We start from the raw sequence: 22,117 nt of genomic DNA on the forward strand, positions 1-22,117 counted from the left end.
AAAACTTGGCGATGAAGGGAAGAGGCACGCACGCGTGAGCTAAAACGTGTACACCCATGTACATCACATTTTTTTGGTAGCCAGAGGAAGGAGGCAATTTTTTCGCTCCACAAAATAGAGAATTGTCAAGCGCGCTTTTTTTAATTTTCGTTTTGAAAAATTAGCACATTGTGCGAGGAAAGGCCAACTCGGCAGGAATGTACATCAAAGCGTTTGCAGTAAAAAGTGTATAAGGAGTTTTTTCTTTTTTTTTTTTTGTTCACAGAGATTGCAATTTTACACAATTGTTTTTATGTACAGTATCGTATTTGCGAAGGGAACACATAAGAAGGGGTAAATCGCATTGGTGGGGAAATTTCTCAAACTTGTCCCCATCCCCCTTTTTTTTTTTTTTTTTTTGGTACTTGTATGCAACTTTTGTTCTGCACCTCACCCGTTGGAAAGCTGCTCTCATCATCCGCATGGTCATGCCGGTGCCTTGGATAGGTTCCCCCAAAATATAAGGAAAATATAAGAAAAGAAAGGAAAGGAAAAGCGGGACACACCATCTATGGTAGAGGACCCACATAACAGAGTGTAGGAGGTATCCCCGCAGCTATACATGTGTAAGCACATACTTATGCGTACATACGACCATACGCACGTGTGTTCACGGAAGCTAGCGGCACGGAAAGATGAAACATAAGTACCATGTGCTGATTTACAGAAAGAAGAAAACGCACTTGAGGTTAGATGTGCTGCTGTTCTTCTTCTACGCCGTTTTTCTGCACTTTATTTTGAAAAATGAGAAATTTCAAGCCAAGCCGGGTGATTACGAGTATTTAGCGAAACTGCAAAATGAGGTGGAAGGGGTGGAAGCGGCGGAAGCGGCGGCTGTGTTTGGCCTCCACGGGGAGGGGCAGCGGCAGGAGAAGCGGCAGCCCATGGGCGAGTTCAAAATGGGGCCGGGTGAAGGGAAAGACAGTGGCGAGTTTACAAATGGGAAGGGGAGTGAAAACGGAAAGGGAAGTGCAAATGGGGAGCAAACCGGGTCCAACGGGAAGAGCAAGGAAAACGCATTCAAGCCGATCATTGTAGGGAAGTACAACCTGATCTACCTCTTCTACAGCCTCGAGTTTGTCGGCCTGCTTTTATTTATTTTATTCCACCTGCTGACGTTTCTCCTATCGCAGTGGAACCTGAGAGTTAACTTAGTGGTTTCCTTCAGCCGCCTGAACAGCAGTGATCGGGATAAGTACCTGTACAATGTGCAGAAGAAGTGCACGCATGTGTATATTAAGCCACTCGTTAAGCGAAGCGACAAGTCGGCAGTAAACAGCAAGGAGAGGTTTAACACGGATTACAATCTGTATAAGCCCAAAGCAGAGTTAGTTCCTCTGAAAAGGGGAAAAAATTATATTTTTTTTTTTTACAAACAGAAAAAATATATTTTCAATTACGAAACGTTGGATTTCGAATCGGTAAAACATTTTGACAATTTTAATTTGTCCTTTTATCAAAAGTGGAAGGGACTTATAGAATGTCCAATGGGGGGGGATCTCTACGAAGATGAGGACACCAGCACAACACTGCAAAGGATAGAAGAAAATGTAAAGAAGATACAGAAGAGGGGAGGCAATGTGCACATCCTCTTTTGCCAACTGGATGGTTTATATTTAGATAAAGGGGGAGGAAGCGGAATGGCCCAACTGGCATACCGCAACAAAAAGGGGGGGAACAACCCATCTGAGGAGGAGATAGAAGATGTGTATCATTACACTAGGGGGGGAAGGGGAAACTCAAAAGGGGCAAAGATATTGCACTCCATTGAAGGGAGCACCACGATGCAAAGATCCATTTGTGATGAAGAACTGAAAAGTAAAAAGAGAGTGCACCCCACCGAAGGGGAAGGCAAACAAAATGGAAATTCAGCAGACCCTTTTCTTTCGTATTATAAAAAGAGCAACTTTGAAATTCCCTACGACATTTTTGTGCATAACAATTTGGACAAGTATGGAGAGAACACATACGACATTCCCTCTCCCTGTTTTAAGAAGCTACTTTATGAGGCCATGCTGTCCCCGTTTTTTATTTTTCAATTCTTTAGCATCCTACTGTGGATGCTAGATAGTTACTGGTACTTTGGCATCTTCTCTATTTTCATTTTGGTGATGCTGGAGGGTCAACTGATTAACAAACGGATAAGAGAGTTCAATTTGATCAACAGTATGAAGGTGCCTGCTCAAAATTTATATGTGTATCGAAATTTGCAGTGGAAAGTTATAAAATCGAATATGCTACTTCCTGGAGATATATACATTTTATCGAATGAGACTAGTGGTGGGGATAATGTGTGCACCTGTGAGACGCTGCTGCTGGAGGGGGTGTGCATCACGGATGAGTCGATCCTGACGGGGGAGTCCATACCGTTGATTAAGGCGGCTATTGATAAGGCGGAAGAGGAGGAGTACGCCGAGCAGGGGGACAGCGATCATGATACGTGCGGCGATTCGGGGGGGGAAGTAAAAGGAGATTTCCAAAGCGATGGAGCACCATCTGTTGTAGGAACCAAAGGAAGCTCCATCTTTGCGAACAAAATTGACATAAAGAATAAGCACAAAAAACACGTGGTGTATGCGGGGTCGAACATATTACTAACAAAAAACGAAAATGACCATTTTAATAATATGAAGCTACCCATTAACGGGTGCGTAGGAATTGTTCTGAAAAATGGATTCACCACCTACCAGGGGAAGTTAGTGAGGACGATTATTAACACCTCGGAGAAGGTGAACTCGTCGAGCATAGATTCGATTATCTTCCTTTTCATCCTTCTGCTATTTTCATTGTCATCCTGCGCGTACGTTATTTACACTGTGCTGCAAGCGACCCACGAGAGAAATTTATACAAATTGCTCCTATCCGTTTCGCATATAATCACTGCAGTAATTCCGCCAGAGTTTCCAATAACCCTATCGTTAGGAGTCACCATTTCGATAGTGTATCTCTACAACTTAAAGATTTACTGCACGGAACCTTTTAGGTTGCCATTTTCTGGAAAATCAAATATATGCGCTTTTGATAAGACGGGAACTTTGACGGAGGACAATATGATCATTTTGGGGCTCTTCGGGTTTGACCACAACACGGAGAGGATAAACGAAATTAATGAGTCTATTATTGGCAAGCAGAGGGTGCCCTTCCTCTCCGTGGCAGTTATCGCGGGGTGTCATTCGCTATGCACAGTTAATAGTAAGCTGCTAGGGGATCCTCTTGAAAAGAACTCCTTCCAAAGACTGAAATGCATGATGAGGAGTCTCGACAGCACGTACGTTCATACGAATAATTGTCAGAACGTGTCAGCTGCGACGGCCAGTGTGGCTGCGCAGGGGAGTGGGGAAAAGGGGGGGAAATCATCCATGGGCATGTTTTCGAAGAAGGCTCCCAACACGGCGGCTAACGAAAGGAAGGGCCCCTGTGTGGAGAACTTCCAAATATATAAGCGGTTCTTCTTCTCCTCGGAGTTACAAAGAATGACGTGCATCATTTTGCACGAAGGGTATGAGGGCGACTGGTACGGGGAGGAGTTCGAAGAGGCAGTCAACCCGTCGAACGCCGCAACCGCCGCTAACCCCGCAACCGCCGCTAACCCCGCAAACGCTGCTAACCCCGCAAACGCTGCTAACCCCGCTAACGCCGCTAACCCCTGTAGCGAAAATGTGGCGACGCTAGAAGGCCTAAAGAAGAAGAAGAAAAAAAATGACAGTAGCACAAGCGAACCGGTTAAACAGTACCTTGCGGTGAGTAAGGGATCCCCAGAAATGATGAAAAAGTTTTTAAAAAAAATACCCCCAAATTATGACCAAGTGCTGAACAGCTTATCGATTAAGGGGTACCGTGTGATCTGTCTTGCTGCAAATGTGTTGGACAACAAAGTAGTTTCCAAAAATGTAAAAAGGGAAGACGTGGAAAAGGACTTATATTTCTGTGGCTTCCTCACGTTCATATGCCCAATCAAAGCGTCTACCCCGAGTTATATACTTGATATTAAGCAGGCGGGAATTAAAAACGTGATGATAACAGGGGATAATGCGTTGACTGCTTGTCAAGTTTCGCAGGATGTTAACATTGTCCCGCCGATAAAGATTAAGGACATTCTAATTTTAAAGCTCAGGGAAGATTACGCCGCACACGGGAAGAGGGCGCGCGCAGGGGGGAAGGCTCCCTCAACCGGTATGACCAACGAGGGGGGTATATTCACCGTTTGCGAGTTGGAAGGGGCAGTCGAGATGATACGAAACCTCCCCCTGCAAGACAAATCCCAGCAGAGCGCTGCTGAAAAACTAATCAAAATGATGAGCGCGAAAAAGAACGTGAGCAACGTGCTGTACTTTATCAACCGGGAAAATAAAAAAATGCTGCCCTTTATAGAATGTGAGGAGTACCTAAAATCGTGTGAACAGCTTTTTACCCTCTGCATCACAGGGGATATAATCGAACATTTCCTGAGCACTTATCAAAACGATTTGGGTCTATTTGACGAGCTAATAAAAAGAGGGCTCATTTTCTGTAGAGTGTCTCCGAAGAATAAAGAAATAATTATAAAGACGTTGAACAAGTTAGGGAACATAACCATTATGTGTGGCGATGGGACGAATGACATGGCGGCGTTGAAGGCGGCACATGTTGGGGTGTCCCTGTTGAGCATAAAAATAAGTTACAAAAGTGGTAGGCCGGACGGTGGATACCCCGGCGATCTCACCGGAGGGGCAACCAGGAACTACGAGCAGCGTTTACGAACAGCCTACGATAACTTAAACGCACAGTACAATGCAGCGTCTGCAAGTGGAGTCAGCAACGCTGCCAATGCTAAGTATTACGAACAAATGAAATTGTATAATGAGAGGAAGAGGCAGCTGGAGCATATGATGCAATCAATGGATGACTCCCTACCGCTAATCAAGTTGGGAGAAGCAAGCATAGCATCTCCATTTACATACAAAGGAAACGACATCAAATGTGTAAAGGAAATTATTTGCTGTGGAAGGTGTGCCTTATCAAAGGTTATAATGATGTACAAGCTGATGATAATAAACTCTCTCATAACGGCTTTTTCAGTTTCCATTTTGACCCTCGACGGGGTGAAGCTAAGTGACGCCCAGACGACGGTTATTTCGCTACTATACACATCTCTCATCGTTTTAATTTCCAAAACGGCTCCTTTAAAAAACATATCGAATTATTCGCCACCCAATTCGTTGTTCAACATTAGCGTTATGAGTTCTTTGATATCTCAAGTGTTTATACATTTTTCTATCCTTATATATGGGTGGAAATTGGCTTGTTCTTACAGACAGCCTGATTACGTTCCTGACCTGAAAGGAGACTTCTCCCCCAATTTGGTGAACACGTGTATATATTACCTCATTTATTGCATCAACTTATCCATTTTTTCTTGTAATTATGAAGGGCTACCCTTCATGACTCCCATTCACAAGAATAAAGAGATCGTGTACATTTTTGCTGTAAATTTTATTTTCCTGTTTGCTCTCGTTATGAATATTGTTCCCTACTTGAATTACTTCTTCTCCCTTGTCTCCTTTCCTAATGCGCACCTTCAGTTTCTGTTTTTGTTTTTAATGATTTTGGACATCGTCGCGCCGTACCTCATTTGCGGCTTCATCAGGCGCGTCAGGCTCTACGCGTTCGAGCGTTTCAGAGTTAGTTTGTAGCGCGAGGGGGGGGGCCCCTGTGGAATGCGAGGACGCATGCCGTTCAGTGTTTCTTTTTTTCCCTTTTAAAAAAATTTTTTTTTCCCTTTTTCTTCCTTATTTTTTTAATTTTTTTCCCTTTTTTTTCCCTTTTTTGGGCACCCCCCTGGTTGCATTCCCCGCGGCTCCATACCCCTTGGGGAGAATAACACGCGAGGGCCCCTTGCCGTGAAATTTGTCACACCCCACGCTGCGCCTCTATTGGGGCGCCCTCCAGTCGGGGTAACCACCGCCTAGTCAGCCCATATAACTGCCTTTACACCCGCATCATTTGCGCATTTTGGAGCCGCACAAGGGGTCACACAAATACGCAAAAAAGGGGGAAAAAAACTTCATAAATTGTTAACAAGTTAAATTCTTTGTGCAAATGTTACGTTTGAGAGGGGGCGAACCGTTATATGGGGCCCTTTTCCCATTTGTAATAGATTAGCACTGATGGGGGTACCCCCCCGTAGACACTCCACTGAACAGGTGTACCATTCCGGTGCTACTCTTCCTGTGCAGCTAATGCCGTTAAGTTTCTCGCATGAGGCGCTGCCTTACCAGGGAGTGGTTGCAGTGGTGTAACCATTTCCCCTTTTTATGAAGAGTACTCTTTTTTAAAAGGCCATTTTGTTCATTCGAACGGGTTTTCGCACACCTACTTATAGAGCGGGGGGGACTCATTTGACATGCCTCTTTCGTGAAAAAAAATGCCTGTGCAACCATGCGACGTACATGCGAAGGTTCCGAAGAAGTTAGCATTTTTTCCGTAACGGCTCACTTAGAATTGTAGCCTTGTTTGGCGAATATTTCTGTGGAAGGAGAAGCGTTCTGTATTTTTTTATTTTTTTTTTTTATTTTTTTTTCATTTATTTATTTTTTTTTCTTCTAATTATGCAACACCTACCCACAGTTTGGTGGCGAAAGGTACACATTACAGCAAAAGGAACTTTCCAAAGTTAGGCCGGGGTGGGGGAATTTCACCCTTCGCGAATTGTTATATGGGGAAATGTACCAGAGCAGCGCGCGCGGGTGATTGTGAACTGGCGTGATTCTTTCGTTTGCTTTGGAAAAGGGAAAATTGTATAACGAGTGGAAAATGCGATTTTCGCAAAAAGGGGGAAGAGAAATTACAGAAAGGGGGAAATTAGGAGGTTATTTTTGCTTCTGCTTATTTTTCTTTTTTTTCTTTTTTCCTTTTTTTCCTTTTTTTTCTTTTTTCTTTTATCCTTTTTTTCCTTTTTTTTTTCTTTTCCGTGGTGCACAACAGGAGTAAAATGGCTGAAGATAGGAATCAATTTTTTTTTCCTTCAAGTGTACGCGATGGTAACGGAAAAATTAATTAATGTACACTAGTTACACGCACATCTAAAGGTGTGTCAGTCAGTTCTTATTCGGGAGTTTTCCCCTCGCACTTTCACCCATTTGTTGTTTCCATTTTTTTGTTTCCATTTTGCTTGCATTTTTTTGCCTTCATTTTTTGTTTCCATTTTTTTGACTTCATTTTTTTCCTTCATTTTCCTTTCCCATTGGCAAGTTTCCGCCATCCTTTTTTTTTTTTTTTGCACTTTCTACCCCTATTCCTTCCTCAACATTTGAACACAAAAGGGTTATTATTGTAATAGAGTTGCGCGTCAACTAGATGAGAAATTATTTATTTCCCACTCGAGTGATAGCTCCCATCGCGTACTGCTCACTCTCAGCTGCTTGTTCGTTAAAACACGCTTTCCCAATTTGGTGTTCATTTGTGTGCTTTTTACCTATACCCATTTTCCCCCTCCGCGCGTTGGCGTATACGGCAATCATTGCGTACACTCCTCTTTGGCGCTAAGATTTGTACTGTTATTTTTGTAGAAGCAATCGCAAACTGTTCTTTCTAGTTTGGCGCATTTGTTTAGCACATTTGTTTGGTACACTTGTTTGGCGCATTTGTTTGGCGCATTTGTTTGGCACATTTGTTCGTTCGTTTGGCACATTTGTTCGTTCGTTTGGCACATTTGTTCGTTCGTTTGGCACATTTGTTTGCTCGTTTGGCACATTTGTTTGCTCGTTCACCTCTTTGCCCGTTTGTTTGTTTGTTTTTTTTTATTTTTTTATTTTTTTCGTTTTCCCCACCCCTACATCCCCCCTTTTTTTTTTTCATATGACCAACAAAATAGCAAAAGTGTACTTCCATGTTGCAATTGAATTGACATATTTGGAGAAAAAAAAGGGGGTAAAGGGAAATTTATAAATTAATCCCCTTCCATTTAGCCCTTTTTTTTTTTTTTTTTTTTGGCATTTAAGGGAGAAGGGAAGAGCTGTGAAATAAGAACAAAAGAAAAGAGGTGAGGGGGAAAAACGAATAGAGAAGCAAACACTTTCTAGGGCACCTGTTTGGAAAGGGTGTAAATGTAAAGCTCTTGGAAAGAAAAAAAAATAACTAGAAAGGAGGTAAACCCACCCAGCAAGCGCATGCGGAATAGTCTCTCTTAGAAGCAAAAGGGAGAAAAGGGAAGATCACAATTACAAACTTATATAATGTGACGTATATTTAGTAAAACTATAATGAAACACTGTGGAAAAGGCGCTTGAACCATATGCACATACAGCGCGTATAAGGACTTAGCTTCCAAAAAAAAAAAAAAAAATTGGCTACCCACCTTGAACAGAAGAGAACAACTGGGAGGCGGCGACGGTAGGTGTAAGATTGTCTAAACAGATAGGTGCACACGTAACACGCGCTGAATAATGCACAGGTGAGAAGGGCTCGGTGAGACTCTGGACGCGCGAGCACAGCAAAGAGATCACACACACGCCGGCAGGGAAGCAACAAAAAAAAAAAAAATAAATAAGGCAGACAAGCCAACCAGCAAGTGAACACATAGCCGCTCAACAGAACCGCTCAACGGAACCGCTCAACAGAACCGCTCAACGGAACCGCTCAACAGAACCGCTCAACGGAACCGCTCAACAGAACTGCTCAACAGAACCGCCCAACAGAACCGCTCAACAGAACCGCCCAACAGAACCGCTCAACAGAACTGCTCAACAGAACCGCTCAACAGAACCGCCCAACAGCACACGAAAAGGTAACACAAAATGATAAGGACGAATTCAATCTTCGGCTAACACAAAATGAAAGAAGTATCGTTAGAAAACGAACTGGAGCTTATCTACGAGTACACGCTGTCAGTGGAGCTTTTAATAAAAAGGCTGAGTGATTATATCAAGAGGAAACAGACACAGAAAAAGATAATCGAAAGGAGGGACCTCTTCAACAAATTTATTCTAAAGTACCTAAATAAAAATGTCCCATCGAAGCTATCTCATCATATGAGGTATACCAAGAATAACAAATTTTATGAACAAATTTTTCTGTGCGCCTTTTACCATGTCATTGTAAAGTTGGTGCTGCGCGACCCGCTCTTCGGTTTGCAGAAGGGGGGACGAAGCGGGAATGAGGGGTCAAACGAAAGTGATGGTTGTAACTTGAATGGAGGGCAGCCCAAATGTGAAGAAAAAAAAAATGCATATGTAACCGCGAATGAGGAGATGGGAAAGAAAGAGGAAGTGTCAAACAAAGCGCTGGAGTACATCACGAGGGAGAATCTGCCGTGCCAGAAGCTAAGTGACGGATTTTTAATTCTCCATTCGACGTATGAGCAAATATGCGACGTGATCTATGCCTTCAGCGTTATATGCTATGCGTACGAGTTTCACTCTTTTTTTAGGATAAAAAATGTGAAAATTGCAAAAGGGGACAAGTGCGCGTTTGGCTTTTTCAGCTGGATTTACGACATCAAGTGGTTCGTTTTGAGGAGTTTGAAGCTGGGGGAGGTGCGCTCAGGTGGGAGAAGTGGAAGAAGCGGGAGAAGTGGCAGGGGTGGCCAAAGCGACCGAAGCAATGAGAGCCCTTCGGCGGAGAGGCAGAGCCCCGATGTGGCCCCGAACGACGCGGCGAACTGTGCGAATGGCGAGGAGAACCAATTCGACAGTGGAAGCAGCAGCAACGCGGATTTTCTGGCAACCAGAGCGGTTGGAGGCAACACCGTTGCAAAGATGTGTGTAGAGAAAAATGATCCACAGGGGAATTCAACCCACCTGGGTAGCAGCACCGTGGAAATAGAAAACCCTTTTGTTGATGAAGAATTTTTCAATTTCATGTTAAACAGGGGCAAACATATCGAGAGAATTTTCTTGGGCCATCCGGATGAGGTCCAAAGTTGCTGCGCTGGCATAAATGGCGAAGGAGTTTCAAGCACCCATTTAGGAAGAGGCACCAACCCAGGGGGGAAACACACCCAAGATGATAAGAGAAGGAGTTACCCAAATGGTACTTCCGATGGGATGAACAACTCAGTTGGAGCTTCTGTGGGGGCCCTTCCCGGGGGAAACGCCGACGTAGGAAGATGTGCCCAACATAGAAGTGATACAAAAAGGGTGTTAAATTATACCTGTGGATGTGGGTGGAAGGTAAAAAACTACAGCGAAGTGAAGTCCCATTTTGAACAGCTCTACAGCAGGATGAAGAACGTGAAGACGTCCAAATTGTACGTACCCCTCTGCCTGTACGTCAATTACTCATTTGATTTTTACCACTTGAGCACAAAAAGGAAAATTTGGAAAATCTTAAATTTTAGTTTAAGTTTCGATGAAGGGGCGTATGACTCTTCAAAAGTTGACAAGAATTGCAATGCAAATCATGTAAACAGTTTTTTTTCAAATTGGAAGAGGCAGCCGGAGGAAGAAGCGAACAAGAGAAGCTGCGTTTCGTTTTATATGGGAGGCCTCGTCGAGTTCATTAACAAAAATAACACTTTCGAGAGGAGACACATAATGGTTGCGCTGAAAAAATTTATCGACAGCGAAATGCTCCAGGGGAATAATTCGCCCTCCCTGGAGGAGAACGAAGAGGAAGAAAAAAAAAATAAAAGTGATGCCGCAGAGTGTGATGAATACCATAAGATATTTTACACGCCCATTGGGGTGTTTGGTCAGGAGGGAGACATTGGAAGGAGGGAAGCCGACTGTAAGAACAACACCCACAGTGTGTCAGCCGCTAACCATGTTAGTTATGACCATGCAGGTGCAGAAATGGAGCAAGTCCAACCGTGTGGAGAGGCAAACTCCCCATGGAATGGCACAACAATGGTTGACACGCAAAAAAAAGCCGAAAGGGGAAGAAAAAAAAATGTGCAAATTGACCCATTTCAACGAGGAAGTAACCAAAACTATATCATTATGGGGATAAACGAATTCGTTAGTGAGCACCTTTATATGTTCATTTCGTATGTCTGCTTGAACGTGACAAAAATTGCCATTTTCCTAATCGAGAGATACAGCCTGACCATCCCGAACAGGTACCTTGATCTGAGCTCCTACCTATTTATATGCCAAGCGAATAAACTGAATACAAACATTCTGCATTTCATAAACAAGTATAACATTCACCGGTATCTTTTTCGAAATGATGTTTCGAAGAAGGACTTGAAGGAAAATTATTTTATTTACAAAAATATCGAGTGCAGTGAGATGGGGAGAAAGCACAACGATTTGTACTTGAAATTTTTGGAAGACATTCAAACGCAGCATTATGTGACTGGCTCTGGAGGGAACAAGAGGGCAGGTGCGGGACCCTCCTCTGCAAATGCGAACGGTAACAGGGGGAGAAATAACTACTCGGTGCGCGTCAGCTTGAGGGAAGGGCGACGCAGAGGGAAGCACCTCGGGGGGAATTTGGACACGGGGTACACGTATGATAGTGGCAATGGGGGCAGCAACGTGGGCATCACGAGCAGTAGTAACAGTGGCAGCAATAGTGGAAGCCACGGGGGGGGAAGCCATGGAGGAAGCCATGGGGGAGGAAGCCGTGGGGGGAGCCACAGCGGAAGTCACAGTGGAAGCCTCAGCGGAAGCAACCGAAGCAGAAGCAGGAGCGGCAAAATGGATTGCACACCGAACGCGTACAGGGATAGCCGCAACCAACGTGTTAACTACCCCGCGTCGACTAAAAAGGAAAACGTGCAAGGTGGCAAGAGAAACGTGTTGGTAGTGCCAGGGAATCACAGCAGGCAGTCAAGCGGAGGGAAGAGTTGCCCCAGCAGCAATGCCAGTTCCAAGCAGGGGCAGCACAGTGGTAGCACTGCTGCTGTGGAAAGGCGCGAAGTGGGGGGGGTACTAGAGCTGCCAAGAGGTAGCCACTCCGCGATGAACAGCCCGAGTGAGGAAATGGCCCCCGATGTGGCAGCTACAGCTACAGCTATAGCTACCATTTTGTTGCCAACAGATGGGGGGGGCGCTAAAGGGGGTGCTGAACAAATCGGTGTTTTTCGTCGTGTAGATGACGTCTTCTTGGGTGGAAGCAACCCGAGTGGAGGCACCAACAGTGAGCACCCCCTCCATGCGGGCGCAACCCAACAGGGTGACCAAGCCGAAAGCAAAAGAATGGATGAGGTAGATCATTCCCCGATCTTCAGCCACATTAACAGCAGCAAGTATTACGCTGACCTTACGTACAACAATTGCGAAGGCGCACAGTACTACTACGCGGTTCGAAACAACTTGTGCAAGAGGGAGGATGCGCACAATAGGGTGAAGATGTCCCATTCGGAGGGGTGCAAGCAGGAGAAGCCGTCGGAGCGGTCTGAGCGGCAGGAGCGATCTGAGCAACCAAATTGGCAGGACAAAAATGGCGACGCGTTTGCGAGTGAAGCGCCTAACGTGGTGGAGAGTTGGCACCACGGCAGTGGTGGTGGGGGCCACGAAAGGGCGGTTAGCGCTCCCCTGGTTAGCGGTTCCCCGATTGGCGGTCCCCTGGATAGCGGTTTCCCGATTGGCAGCCCCCAGATTAGCTGCTCCCCCATTGGCAGTCCCCTAATTAGCTCCTCCCCGGGTAGCGCCCCACTAAACCCCGCGCATGTTAGAAGCATAAACTTCCTAAACCGGGAGGCGTACCCCGTGAAGCTGAACGTGCCGTACAGCCTGCACCTGAATGACATTCTAAAGAACGACGCGCGCATTTCACACGTGGTGGACAGCTGCAAGGGAAACAAAACGCTGGAGCTAGAGCTGATCAAGCAGCAGCTAAAAAACGGAAACGTAAAATACGCAATCAAGTTATTGAAAATGTTCAATTACGAGTTGCTGCAATTTCCAAATTTATTTTACTACCTAAATTATAAGTCCTACAATTATTTGGTGAATACCTTCGACAAGAGGTACATAATTTACTACCTCTATGATAATCCGAAGTATTTGAAGATGTATTTTAATGCTCTGTTGAAGAAGAAGAGTCTGGAGGCGTCTGTCATGGCTGTGTACTTTTTGTACCCCCTGTACATTTCGTCTGAAGACGCGGACTTTCGGATGTTTTATTTTTTGTTTTTCAAGCCGAGGAAGATGAAGAAGGCGAATTATAACAGCAACATTGTGCATAACGAGCCGTACCTGCGGCAGTACGAAAATGAGCACAGGGATAGGGATAAGGAGCGAGATAGGGAGCGAGACGCGGGGAAGAGCGGCGATGGGAATGCCTCCGAAAATGGGGGCGAAATGGCCGCTGCGAGCGGAGTGGAGAGGGCCGTCCCCCCCGTTGCAGGCACCAACCCCCTGTGCAACCAGAACTACAACAGTATCTACTCCTTCCTGAAGAACGAATGCGTAATTATTAATGACCTCCATTTTTGTTTCAAAAATGAGGAAGTCATGCCGTTCGACAGCGTGACGAGGAAGGTATACAAATTGACAGACCTGTGCAAATATTTCGACGTATTTGAAAAGCTAAAAAAGATTAACACGGAAATTATTAGGAACTCGTTTGATTATCTAATTAAGAGAAACGGAAAGTGTTCCTGTCCTAAGAATTTCATCTGCATAAACGACTTAGGGTCATCCCTCAAAGTAGTAAAAGTTGTAGAAACGTTCGAAGATTTCTTTACTCTTTATGAACATATAAAGAAAAAGGAGAGAGTCATATTTATAGACGCGGAATGGAAGTGCTCCATATTTCGTGAAAATCCCATCGTTTCTATTTTTCAAGTGGCCCTAAAGGATACCCCCATTTCGTACATAATTGACTTGAAAAAAATTGCAGTAGAAAATTACGAAATTAATTACTACATTTCGGACCTTTTTCGGGACCAAAATATTATAAAAGTTGGAGTGGCCTTTTTAAACAACGACATGTTGCACTTTAGAAAGTACTACGACATATTTGCTATGTTGAAATGGGAGAAGTATCACAGCATATTGGTGGACAGCTTTGATAGGGGAGAAGAAGTACCCATGGGGGAGGAAAATGCCGACTTTTGGGCTGCAGAGAAGCTCCCTTTAGGAAAGGAACAAATGACTAGCAATAGTACAAGTGACTGGGATGTGTTGCTAAGGAGGGCCATGAAAAGCGTCTACGAGAGTGATGACCGCAGTGGAAGTGCAAATGATGGTGGGGTGCATCTTAACGAAGGGGAGCAGGGCCAGCACAGCAACAGGAGTGGTGCCCATTCATCAGATAACCGGAGGAAAGAACAAGGAGGAAAACAAAACTTTCACCTTTGTGACGACGTAAGTTATAAGAACATCTTTCCGGTTAACTATTTTGTGAAATACAAAAAGAACGAAGCACTGATAGATAAGCACTTAAACTCTAAGTGTAGCGCCTGTGGGAAGGTTGGGATTTATAGCTGCATACACAAGTACTACGACTTGGAGTGCATTTACCTGAAATATTATGAGCAGCTGAAGGGGCACTTTCCCCACCTACGAAAGAACATGAGTTATTCTGTCAAAATTTTTGGGAAAGCCTTATGTCCGGATAAGGAAGTTAACAAGGAGTGCCAGATAATGAACTGGAACTTCAGGCCCCTCTCCTCCATCAGTGTGGAGTATGCCATATTGGACGTTCTCATTTTGAAGAATTTTTTTAATTTAATTCAGTCAAAGTTGTCATTTAGCATCGAGCAGGCCCTCTAAGGGGTGCCGCTGCTGCGGCTGCTGCTGCGACTGCTATGTGGGGGGAATAGGAGGACAGTACGCCCACCTGTGAATGCTTCGACTGTTATGCATCACGAACATACGTTGATATACTGTTCATGTAGAGCAGCGTCCGTGGAGGACGACCTCGCTTCCACGGCGTTGCTCAGATTGACCGCCAACTGGGGGTGCACGCGACCCATTCGTTCGCCCCCATTTAGTACAAAGTTAATCATTTGTTCGTTCATGTCGAGCGACAGAGCGCTTTCTTCAAAGCGGTCTCCGTTCGAATGACACGTGTTTTTGAAGTGGCTACAGTTTTAAAAAAAAAATTTTAAAAGAGTTTTTTTTTAATTTACCAATGGGGGCGCAGTAACGTGTGTGCAACACGTGGAATTGCGCCCCCCGTCTCAGTCGTGCCTGTCTCGTGTTTTTCGCTTCGCCGATTTGTTTTGCGTATATTCCCCCTTAATGTTTCCCTTAATGTTTCCCTTTTCTTCTAATTTAACCTTTAACTTTTGTCAAAAAATGCTATTTATAAAGTTATACATAAAAAGTTAATTTTTACCGTGGTGAAAAGGGGAGGAGAAAATATGCAAACGTAAATGCAGCGCTTTTTGATGTCCTTGCGGATGATGAACATATCGATGTGATCATACCAATCAGGCAAAAAGGAAAAAAAAAAAAATGACGCAATGATGTAGCTACCTAGCAGTGCTAAGCGTTATATGTCCAGGGGAAAAAAGGAAGAAGGAACACATTTAGGCATGTACGAACAAATGGCCAAAAAAAATTCGCGCAAATGGTGTTACATATGGGAACGGTTTGAAAGAGCACCTACTCAGGGGGGGGATCCAAAGTGCAACAGTGCAGTAGTAACAATGTAAATTGTAAATGTGCCTCTTCAGGGGGGGAAGAAAAAGGGTAACACGGAAAGCCAACTTCACAGTTATGCTACATAACGGGTAAAATGCCTTCCAAAAAATGTCATTAGGGAGAGGAAAAAAAAAAAAAAAAAAAAAAAAAAATATTCTTCCCCAGATATCTCCACCCCCACGTTTGCAGCACCTTTTGTTACTTTGCAATTGTTGCACAATTAATCTTCTTCCTCTTCTATCTCGCTCGAATTTTCCTCATCATCGCTGGAGTTCTCATCGTCATCTTCACTGCTGTTATATTCATTGTCACTGGAGAGGTCATCCTGTTTGTCCAGCAGTTCTTCCAATCGTTTTTCGTCATCTCCTCCTATGACCAAAATTTCTCCTTGCTGTTTAAAATCCCCCCCTTTGTATTCCTTAATCTTATCGCTAATCAGTTTCATGGCCTCTTGAATTTTGGACATCCCGAGATCTTTATCCTGACAGGACGTAACGATGACGTATTGTGGTGGGGCAATTAGCTTAATGTTGATGGACACTTCATCGTTCGAAACTTCCTTCCCTTTTTTTAAAGCTTCTTTAACGGCATCAATTCCTTCGTAGCTGAAGCACCACACATCAATTCTTCCTCTCAATTTTAGCGCTTGTGCGGCTAGCCTAAGTTGAATATCAGCCAGCAGGGAATTTTTCACATCTTCATTTAGTTCTATGCCTTTAAAGACCGCTTCCGGGTTGATAGTTGCTTCTTTTAAAGCATCCAGGGCGTGTCCATACTTCTTGTAGAGTGGCCAAATGGCTATCCTGTTCAATTCCTCGACGGTCATATTATGCTTCTGTGCAACGTGCCTGACAGTTTGGTGTACTTTTTTCGACTTGGAAAAATGTTCTTCACATTTCATGATATCTTTTGGCGATACCCTCCTTTTGGATAAATCGATGTAGCCCTTTTGGCTATCCACTCTCAGGACTAAAACTACTTCGTGCCTTCCCACTCGAATTAGCTTGTTCACACTTCGGAATCGTCTCTTTGACAGTTCGGACATGAGGATCATTCCTGCGAGGGGGGGGGAGAGAGAAGTGTTGGTTGCTTAGTAATTGGCGTAAGGCGTGAGCGCACATATGTGTATTTTTTCCACTGTGGGTAGGTGCAACGTTGAGTTCTTTTCCCAGTCAGTTGAGTGACGCATTTGTGGGTTTTCGCAGCCATGTGAAGAGGCCTGCACAGTGCTACACAGCTACGCTGCACACGGCACTCTGCTTTATTTTGCTTCTTTCATTTTGCTCCTTTCATTTTTTCGGCGTACCCTCCATGTCGTTATACTCCAGGATGGAGACGTAGGCGCCCATATCTTCAATCCGGTTAACCTTGACCATGATCAAGTCGTCAACTTCGGGAAACTTCTTCTCATAAAAGCGGCAGTCGCCTAAGTCGGCTTTGCTCCTCAGCAGGTCACCCATCTTGGCTCAGGTTGCGCAGAAGGGGCGTTCCAAATTTGGGGGGGGCAGCAAACGGCTAATCGGCGCGCTGGTATTGCTCCACTTGCTGTGAATGGCTTTATACACAAAAGGGTGAGCGGGCAAAGCGGCAAACGGGCAAAGCTATTTTTTGCTGAGGGGGGAAAATAAATGAGCATATTTAATGGACTGTATATTATTCGAAACTTGCTCATACGCGCTTCTCCGTGTTGCTCGCGCGGGGGGTACTTTGCGCCTTTAATAAGTGGCATACCTGTAATGCTGCAAATGATGCGGGGGAATAACCTCCAACTAGGCGAAGTGGAAAGAGCTCGAAATGAAAGGGCGTAAAGAAAATGCTTACTATTGCTCTTCTTTTTTTTGCGCTTTTTTATTTTTTTTTTTAATATTGTAGGGAGTACATAAACAGTGGGGAAAAAAATTGGGGAGCAAAAAAAAAAAAAATGTATGCTTTGTTACATTACGTACATTGATGCAGCAGAACGTAACGCTGAGAGAGCATATTTTTATTTTTCACTCTACTCGACCATTTTTTTTTCCTTTCCCCGTTAGCCTTTACTCGTCGATGGGAGCATTTTGCCAAGGGTGCCTTTTACGTGTACATGACGCTTCTTAATATTTGGTGACTCCCCCGTTGCAGCAACGTGTGACATGCTGTGCTGCGGTTTTGCGCAGGGGGGGAAGCCTTTTGAAAAGAAAAATACGTTTCTCCGGGGATGGTGCGCAAAAAAAGGGGCCTCCGCTCGACATGGGGGGAACAACCACCATTAAGCAAAATTGGAAAATCCTGAAAGGGGAATCAAAAATGTGCTGCCATGCTGCAAGCATGGGGCATATGCACGTCGGCATATGGGCGTAAGCATATGTACGTAAGCATATATACGCATACATTTGTACGCACTAATATACAAGCATCCGCGTGTAAAAAAAGAGAGGATGCCAACTTTACAAGTTTGCACCCACCGCGTGGTGCATCCTGCCTCTGCCCCTCTTTCCGCCATCGCACCTCCGCCGTAGCATTGACAGTTTACGCGTACCACCAGAGCAGTGTATTAAAGCAAACTGGCATAGGAGGAGCCGAACCCCTTCACAACTGCTCATCACCACTGCTCATCACAACTGTTCGCCACAACTGTTCGCAGATTCGTCGAAAAGGAAAAGGCCGTCAGCTGACCAGGCGGTCAGGGAGGTCACACCCCTTATCGAGCGTCGCGCCAGACTTATCGAACGTGCCAGATGTGTATGGCATGAAATATTTGGCTGCACGTACATACGTATGGTGCAACGTATGGACTCGCTCACAGCAGAACGGCAGTGAAAAGTCTTGACAAATGAGTTGACAGGGGGGAAGAAAAAAAAAAGGGCAAGTAGCCACGTGCACATAAAATTTTACGTGAAAACCGCCCAAAGGTATGCTGCCTTTGTGTGAAAGGCGCGCCACGGGGAGGGAAACCCCGTCTGTGCCCTCCTCTGGGGGAGAAAGCAAACAAGCAGACGTACATATGTATATATATGTATGTATGTACGCGCAACGAAAAATAACTGGGAGAGGGCAGCACAAACACAAGCGCCAAGCGGGGAAATAATTCTTCTACATGATTGACAAAAGGGGGTAGAGCCCAAATGGGGGGCAGGAGGAGGGAGGCGGCTATATGGGCACAAAAAAAAAAAAAAAAAAAAAAGCAAAAGGCAAACACACACAATTGTGTAAATGTTCATGTGCATGCTCGTGTGTGCATACATTATGTTGGGGCTCACCTGGGGGGAGGAAACAAAAGGAGCGCCATGGACCAAAAAAAAAAACGAGCGGGTCTCCCGCCCACTCGGTAAAGCGGCGTTATAAATTCCCAATAAAAAAACAAAGTAATATATCCGCGAAAAAAGAATTGATGCATGCAGAAGTTAGTGAAATATTATGTGTCGTAATTAGTTTGCTAGATAAGTGCTCACTTCTGCTCACCCAGTGTTTGAAAAAGTTGTACGCACGGAGGGATGTTTTTCCATGGGTATTTCCCATGAATGCTCTTCTAATTGGACAGGCTTCCTTTTTTACATTCCTCTCAACCGTGTGTGCTATTCTCTGGAGGACCACAAAGGGGTGGTGCTTCTCTTCCGTGTCGCCTCTCCCAGCTGATGGCGAGTTACGTTTGTCAATCCATTTGAGCGCTATTTTTATGTATCTCCTTTTGCGATGAAGGGAAGTTTCGCCATTGGGGGGGACTGCACCATGTGAAGGGAACACATTCGCGCGGGAAGCGTTGAAGTGGCCACACTTAAGTGCGCTCCTAGTTGGTACCTTTGCATAATTATGCCTGTGCTTCTTCCCCACCGTTTCGCCCAGTAACATACTGTCATGGGTCAACACGTGGTCCGCTTCCGAAATAACGGAGCGAATGTACCTATTATACTTGTGATCGTAGAGGTGTCTACGGCGAGGCACGAAGAGGAAGTTATCCTCCTCGTCAGATAAAACGAAATTCCAAAAGGAGAAATAATTGGGGAAGTTACAATATTGCGTAAATAAATTTACTACGTTGCTCGAATCGTTGGTGGAAATTTTTCTTTTGTTAAAGAGGATGCTTTTGTGGGGATACCCCTTGTGGTAATACTGCTGGAAAATCCTCTTTATCACCTTTAGGTTGTTTTCAAAGAAGTAGGCAAAATGGTAGTCGGTGCCGAAGAAGGGGAGGTAACTCATCAGGCTCGCTCTCGTGCTGGACCGCTTGTAGATCCCCTGCATGATTTTGAGGTAGTCAAAGTTGAGGCTCAACAGGTCCTTCACTTTGTCGAACGTGTCGTTCGGGGGGAGAGCCTCCTCCTTCCGAGGTGCGTCATTGCGAGGTGCGTCATTGCGAGATGCGTCTTTCCCCGCTTCGTCCTTCCATGATACACCCTTCCCGGCTTCGTCCTTCCATGATACACCCTTCCTGGCTTCATCCTTCCACGTGACCTTCACCTTGCAAGCGCTGCCTCCCCTTTCGGCCCTCCCCCCAGCAGCGCACCCCTTCCTTTTACCCCTCTTGGGGGTGCGCAAAAGGTAGGAGCTGCTCGATTTTTCTGGAAACGAATACGCAGGTGGGTCTCCCCCCCCTAAGAGTACAACTTTGGTATCCCTCTGCGGATTGGCAACATAATCGAAGAATTCCAAGTCGCAAATATGTTTCTTCTCTGCTCTTCTTGGAGATGCCAGGGTGCCAAAGTAATGGTCCTCCCAGTACTTACAAAAGAATTGATAAAAGGGGTAGAAAGAATGATACACATCTGAGAGGAAATATAAATAATTGACACTTCGATCGATGTGTAAATTTTGGACCAGGAGAAAGTAATCGAAATTGCTTTGCACTTGCTTCACCAGTTGGTATTTCACAAAGGGGGTTAACTTTTTGAGGGCGTATTCGACTAGCAGTTGGTTCAGCTGATTTTGGTGAGTCAGGTCGCTGGCCAGCATGTTCTCCTTCTTCTCCCTACTTTTGTAGTAAAGGGTGTAAATGTTGTTCTGCGCGCGCTCGTTGCAGATGTTGCTTATGATGATGGGCGCTGGGGAAATCGTATGGGTGGTAACTAAATTGTTTGTGCTATCCTCCCCATTGTCTCCTGCCAAATTTGCGCTATTCACACTGCTACGAAGAGTGTCCACCATTTTGCTATGCTCCTCTGAATGGGCCGACCCAATTTTTTCACCCCATTGGGCAGACCACTTCCTCTCGTAGTAGTTTACTATAACGGCGTAGATTAGGGGGAGGAACTGCGTCTTTTTACTTCCCTTTTGTTTGTTAAACTTTTCAATTTCGATCAACTGCCTACTAAATTCCTCATTGAAGAGCAGAAACAGCTTTGCAAATTTTCCCTCCGATGCTAAGTGGTCGTCTTGGTGGGTCTCTTCCGAGGAGGATTTCTCTCCGTCCAATTTTAAGTAATACTTTAGCATTAGCAACTCGTTGATATTCTTGTGTGTGTAATTTCCCTTCGTTTGAAACAGCAACATTGCATCGTCCGAAAATGCCAAGGGGATTTTCTCATAGTACTTTAGCACTTCCAGTAAAAATTTGGCTATGCTGCTTTGGCTGTCTTTATGCCTCATCAGGGTGTTCCTAAGGAGGTTCTTCTTTTCGGTGACCCCCAGGAGGGGTCCCTTTTGGTTCATCCAGGGGAAGTTATCTTTGTTCATGGGGTGAAGTTTATCCAACCAGAGCGCACTGCTACAGGTATGTTTTCCATTTGGCTGCTTGCTTGTGCGAAGCTTTGTGTTATCCCCATGGGAAGGGCCTCTACAAACGTCCCTATTCCTGGTGAACTTCTCAAACGGGACGACCTTCATGCCCATTTGTTCTCCCCCCTCGCAAAGGTTCAGAAGCGTGTCCGCCACGAACAAGTGCTTATAGTCTAGCGGCACGCTGTTATACTCCCTCCTCTTAACGAAGAGGATCCCCCGTTTGATTATTTTCCTCACAATATTGTTCTTATCGCAGGGGGGTACAGAAGTGATGCGCGCTCCGCTCTTCAGTTGGCGTATGTGTGGATCTGCTTGGGGGTCCCTCCCCAGGGTGCCTTGCGAGAAGCTCTTTTTCGTCTTCCTCGCATCGAAGCAGGAAAAGCTCAAATGGTAGTACTCGCTGTTCACGATGGAAATGTTAACGATGTCTAAGTGGGGGATAGCACTGGGGGGGAGAACTACCTTTCTGTTAAGACTCGTGTAATTCGTTTTGTGCAGATAGAAGTTTTTGTTAAGCGCGCTTCTGTTAATTGTGTTGCCCACCTGTGGGTGGGTGTGCCGATTTGCCTTCAAATGGTAGGTGCTGACCTTATCCGTGTAAATTAACTGGATGGGGAGGCTAACAAACTGGTTTGACGTCACGTCGTATATTTTTAAAAAGCGCTTGTCAATTAGGAGAACGTACATAAATTCGATCAGATGAATAATAAAATGGGATGACAAATCGTAGATGTGGAAGAAGCTAAACAGAATTAAGGTGAGTGTGCAGGTGGATACATCTGTGTGTCTTTTTAAAACATATTTTCCACACCCTAGGTTTATATACCCTAAGTAGTAGTAGTACAAATTATTCGTGTTCTTATCTCTGA

The 22,117-nt window shown here is 44.9% G+C and overlaps 3 protein-coding genes across 3 annotated transcripts; 2 read left to right on the plus strand and 1 right to left on the minus strand.

The window, feature by feature from the left end:
- Positions 1 to 674: 674 nt before the first annotated feature.
- Positions 675 to 5,711, plus strand: PVX_081695 (cation-transporting ATPase, putative; the record flags this gene model as incomplete). Its single annotated transcript, XM_001613564.1, has 1 exon — positions 675 to 5,711. The coding sequence occupies one exon, from the start codon at positions 675 to 677 to the stop codon at positions 5,709 to 5,711; it is 5,037 nt and encodes a 1,678-aa protein (XP_001613614.1).
- A 3,138-nt stretch (positions 5,712 to 8,849) lies between these two features.
- PVX_081700 (hypothetical protein, conserved) lies at positions 8,850 to 14,681 on the plus strand (the record flags this gene model as incomplete). The annotated part of the gene is made up of 1 exon (XM_001613565.1): positions 8,850 to 14,681. The coding sequence occupies one exon, from the start codon at positions 8,850 to 8,852 to the stop codon at positions 14,679 to 14,681; it is 5,832 nt and encodes a 1,943-aa protein (XP_001613615.1).
- A 1,096-nt stretch (positions 14,682 to 15,777) lies between these two features.
- On the minus strand, positions 15,778 to 17,465 carry PVX_081705 (eukaryotic translation initiation factor 2 alpha subunit, putative; the record flags this gene model as incomplete). The annotated part of the gene is made up of 3 exons (XM_001613566.1): positions 17,289 to 17,465; positions 16,864 to 17,168; positions 15,778 to 16,613 (listed from the first exon to the last, which is right to left on the minus strand). The coding sequence occupies exons 2-3, from the start codon at positions 17,015 to 17,017 to the stop codon at positions 15,778 to 15,780; spliced, it is 990 nt and encodes a 329-aa protein (XP_001613616.1). The 5' UTR covers positions 17,018 to 17,168; positions 17,289 to 17,465.
- Between the last annotated feature and the right edge of the window lie 4,652 nt (positions 17,466 to 22,117).

The sequence above is a fragment of the Plasmodium vivax genome, chromosome 2 (genome assembly GCF_000002415.2).
Source record: "Plasmodium vivax chromosome 2, whole genome shotgun sequence".
Classification (NCBI taxonomy): Eukaryota; Apicomplexa; class Aconoidasida; order Haemosporida; family Plasmodiidae; genus Plasmodium; species Plasmodium vivax.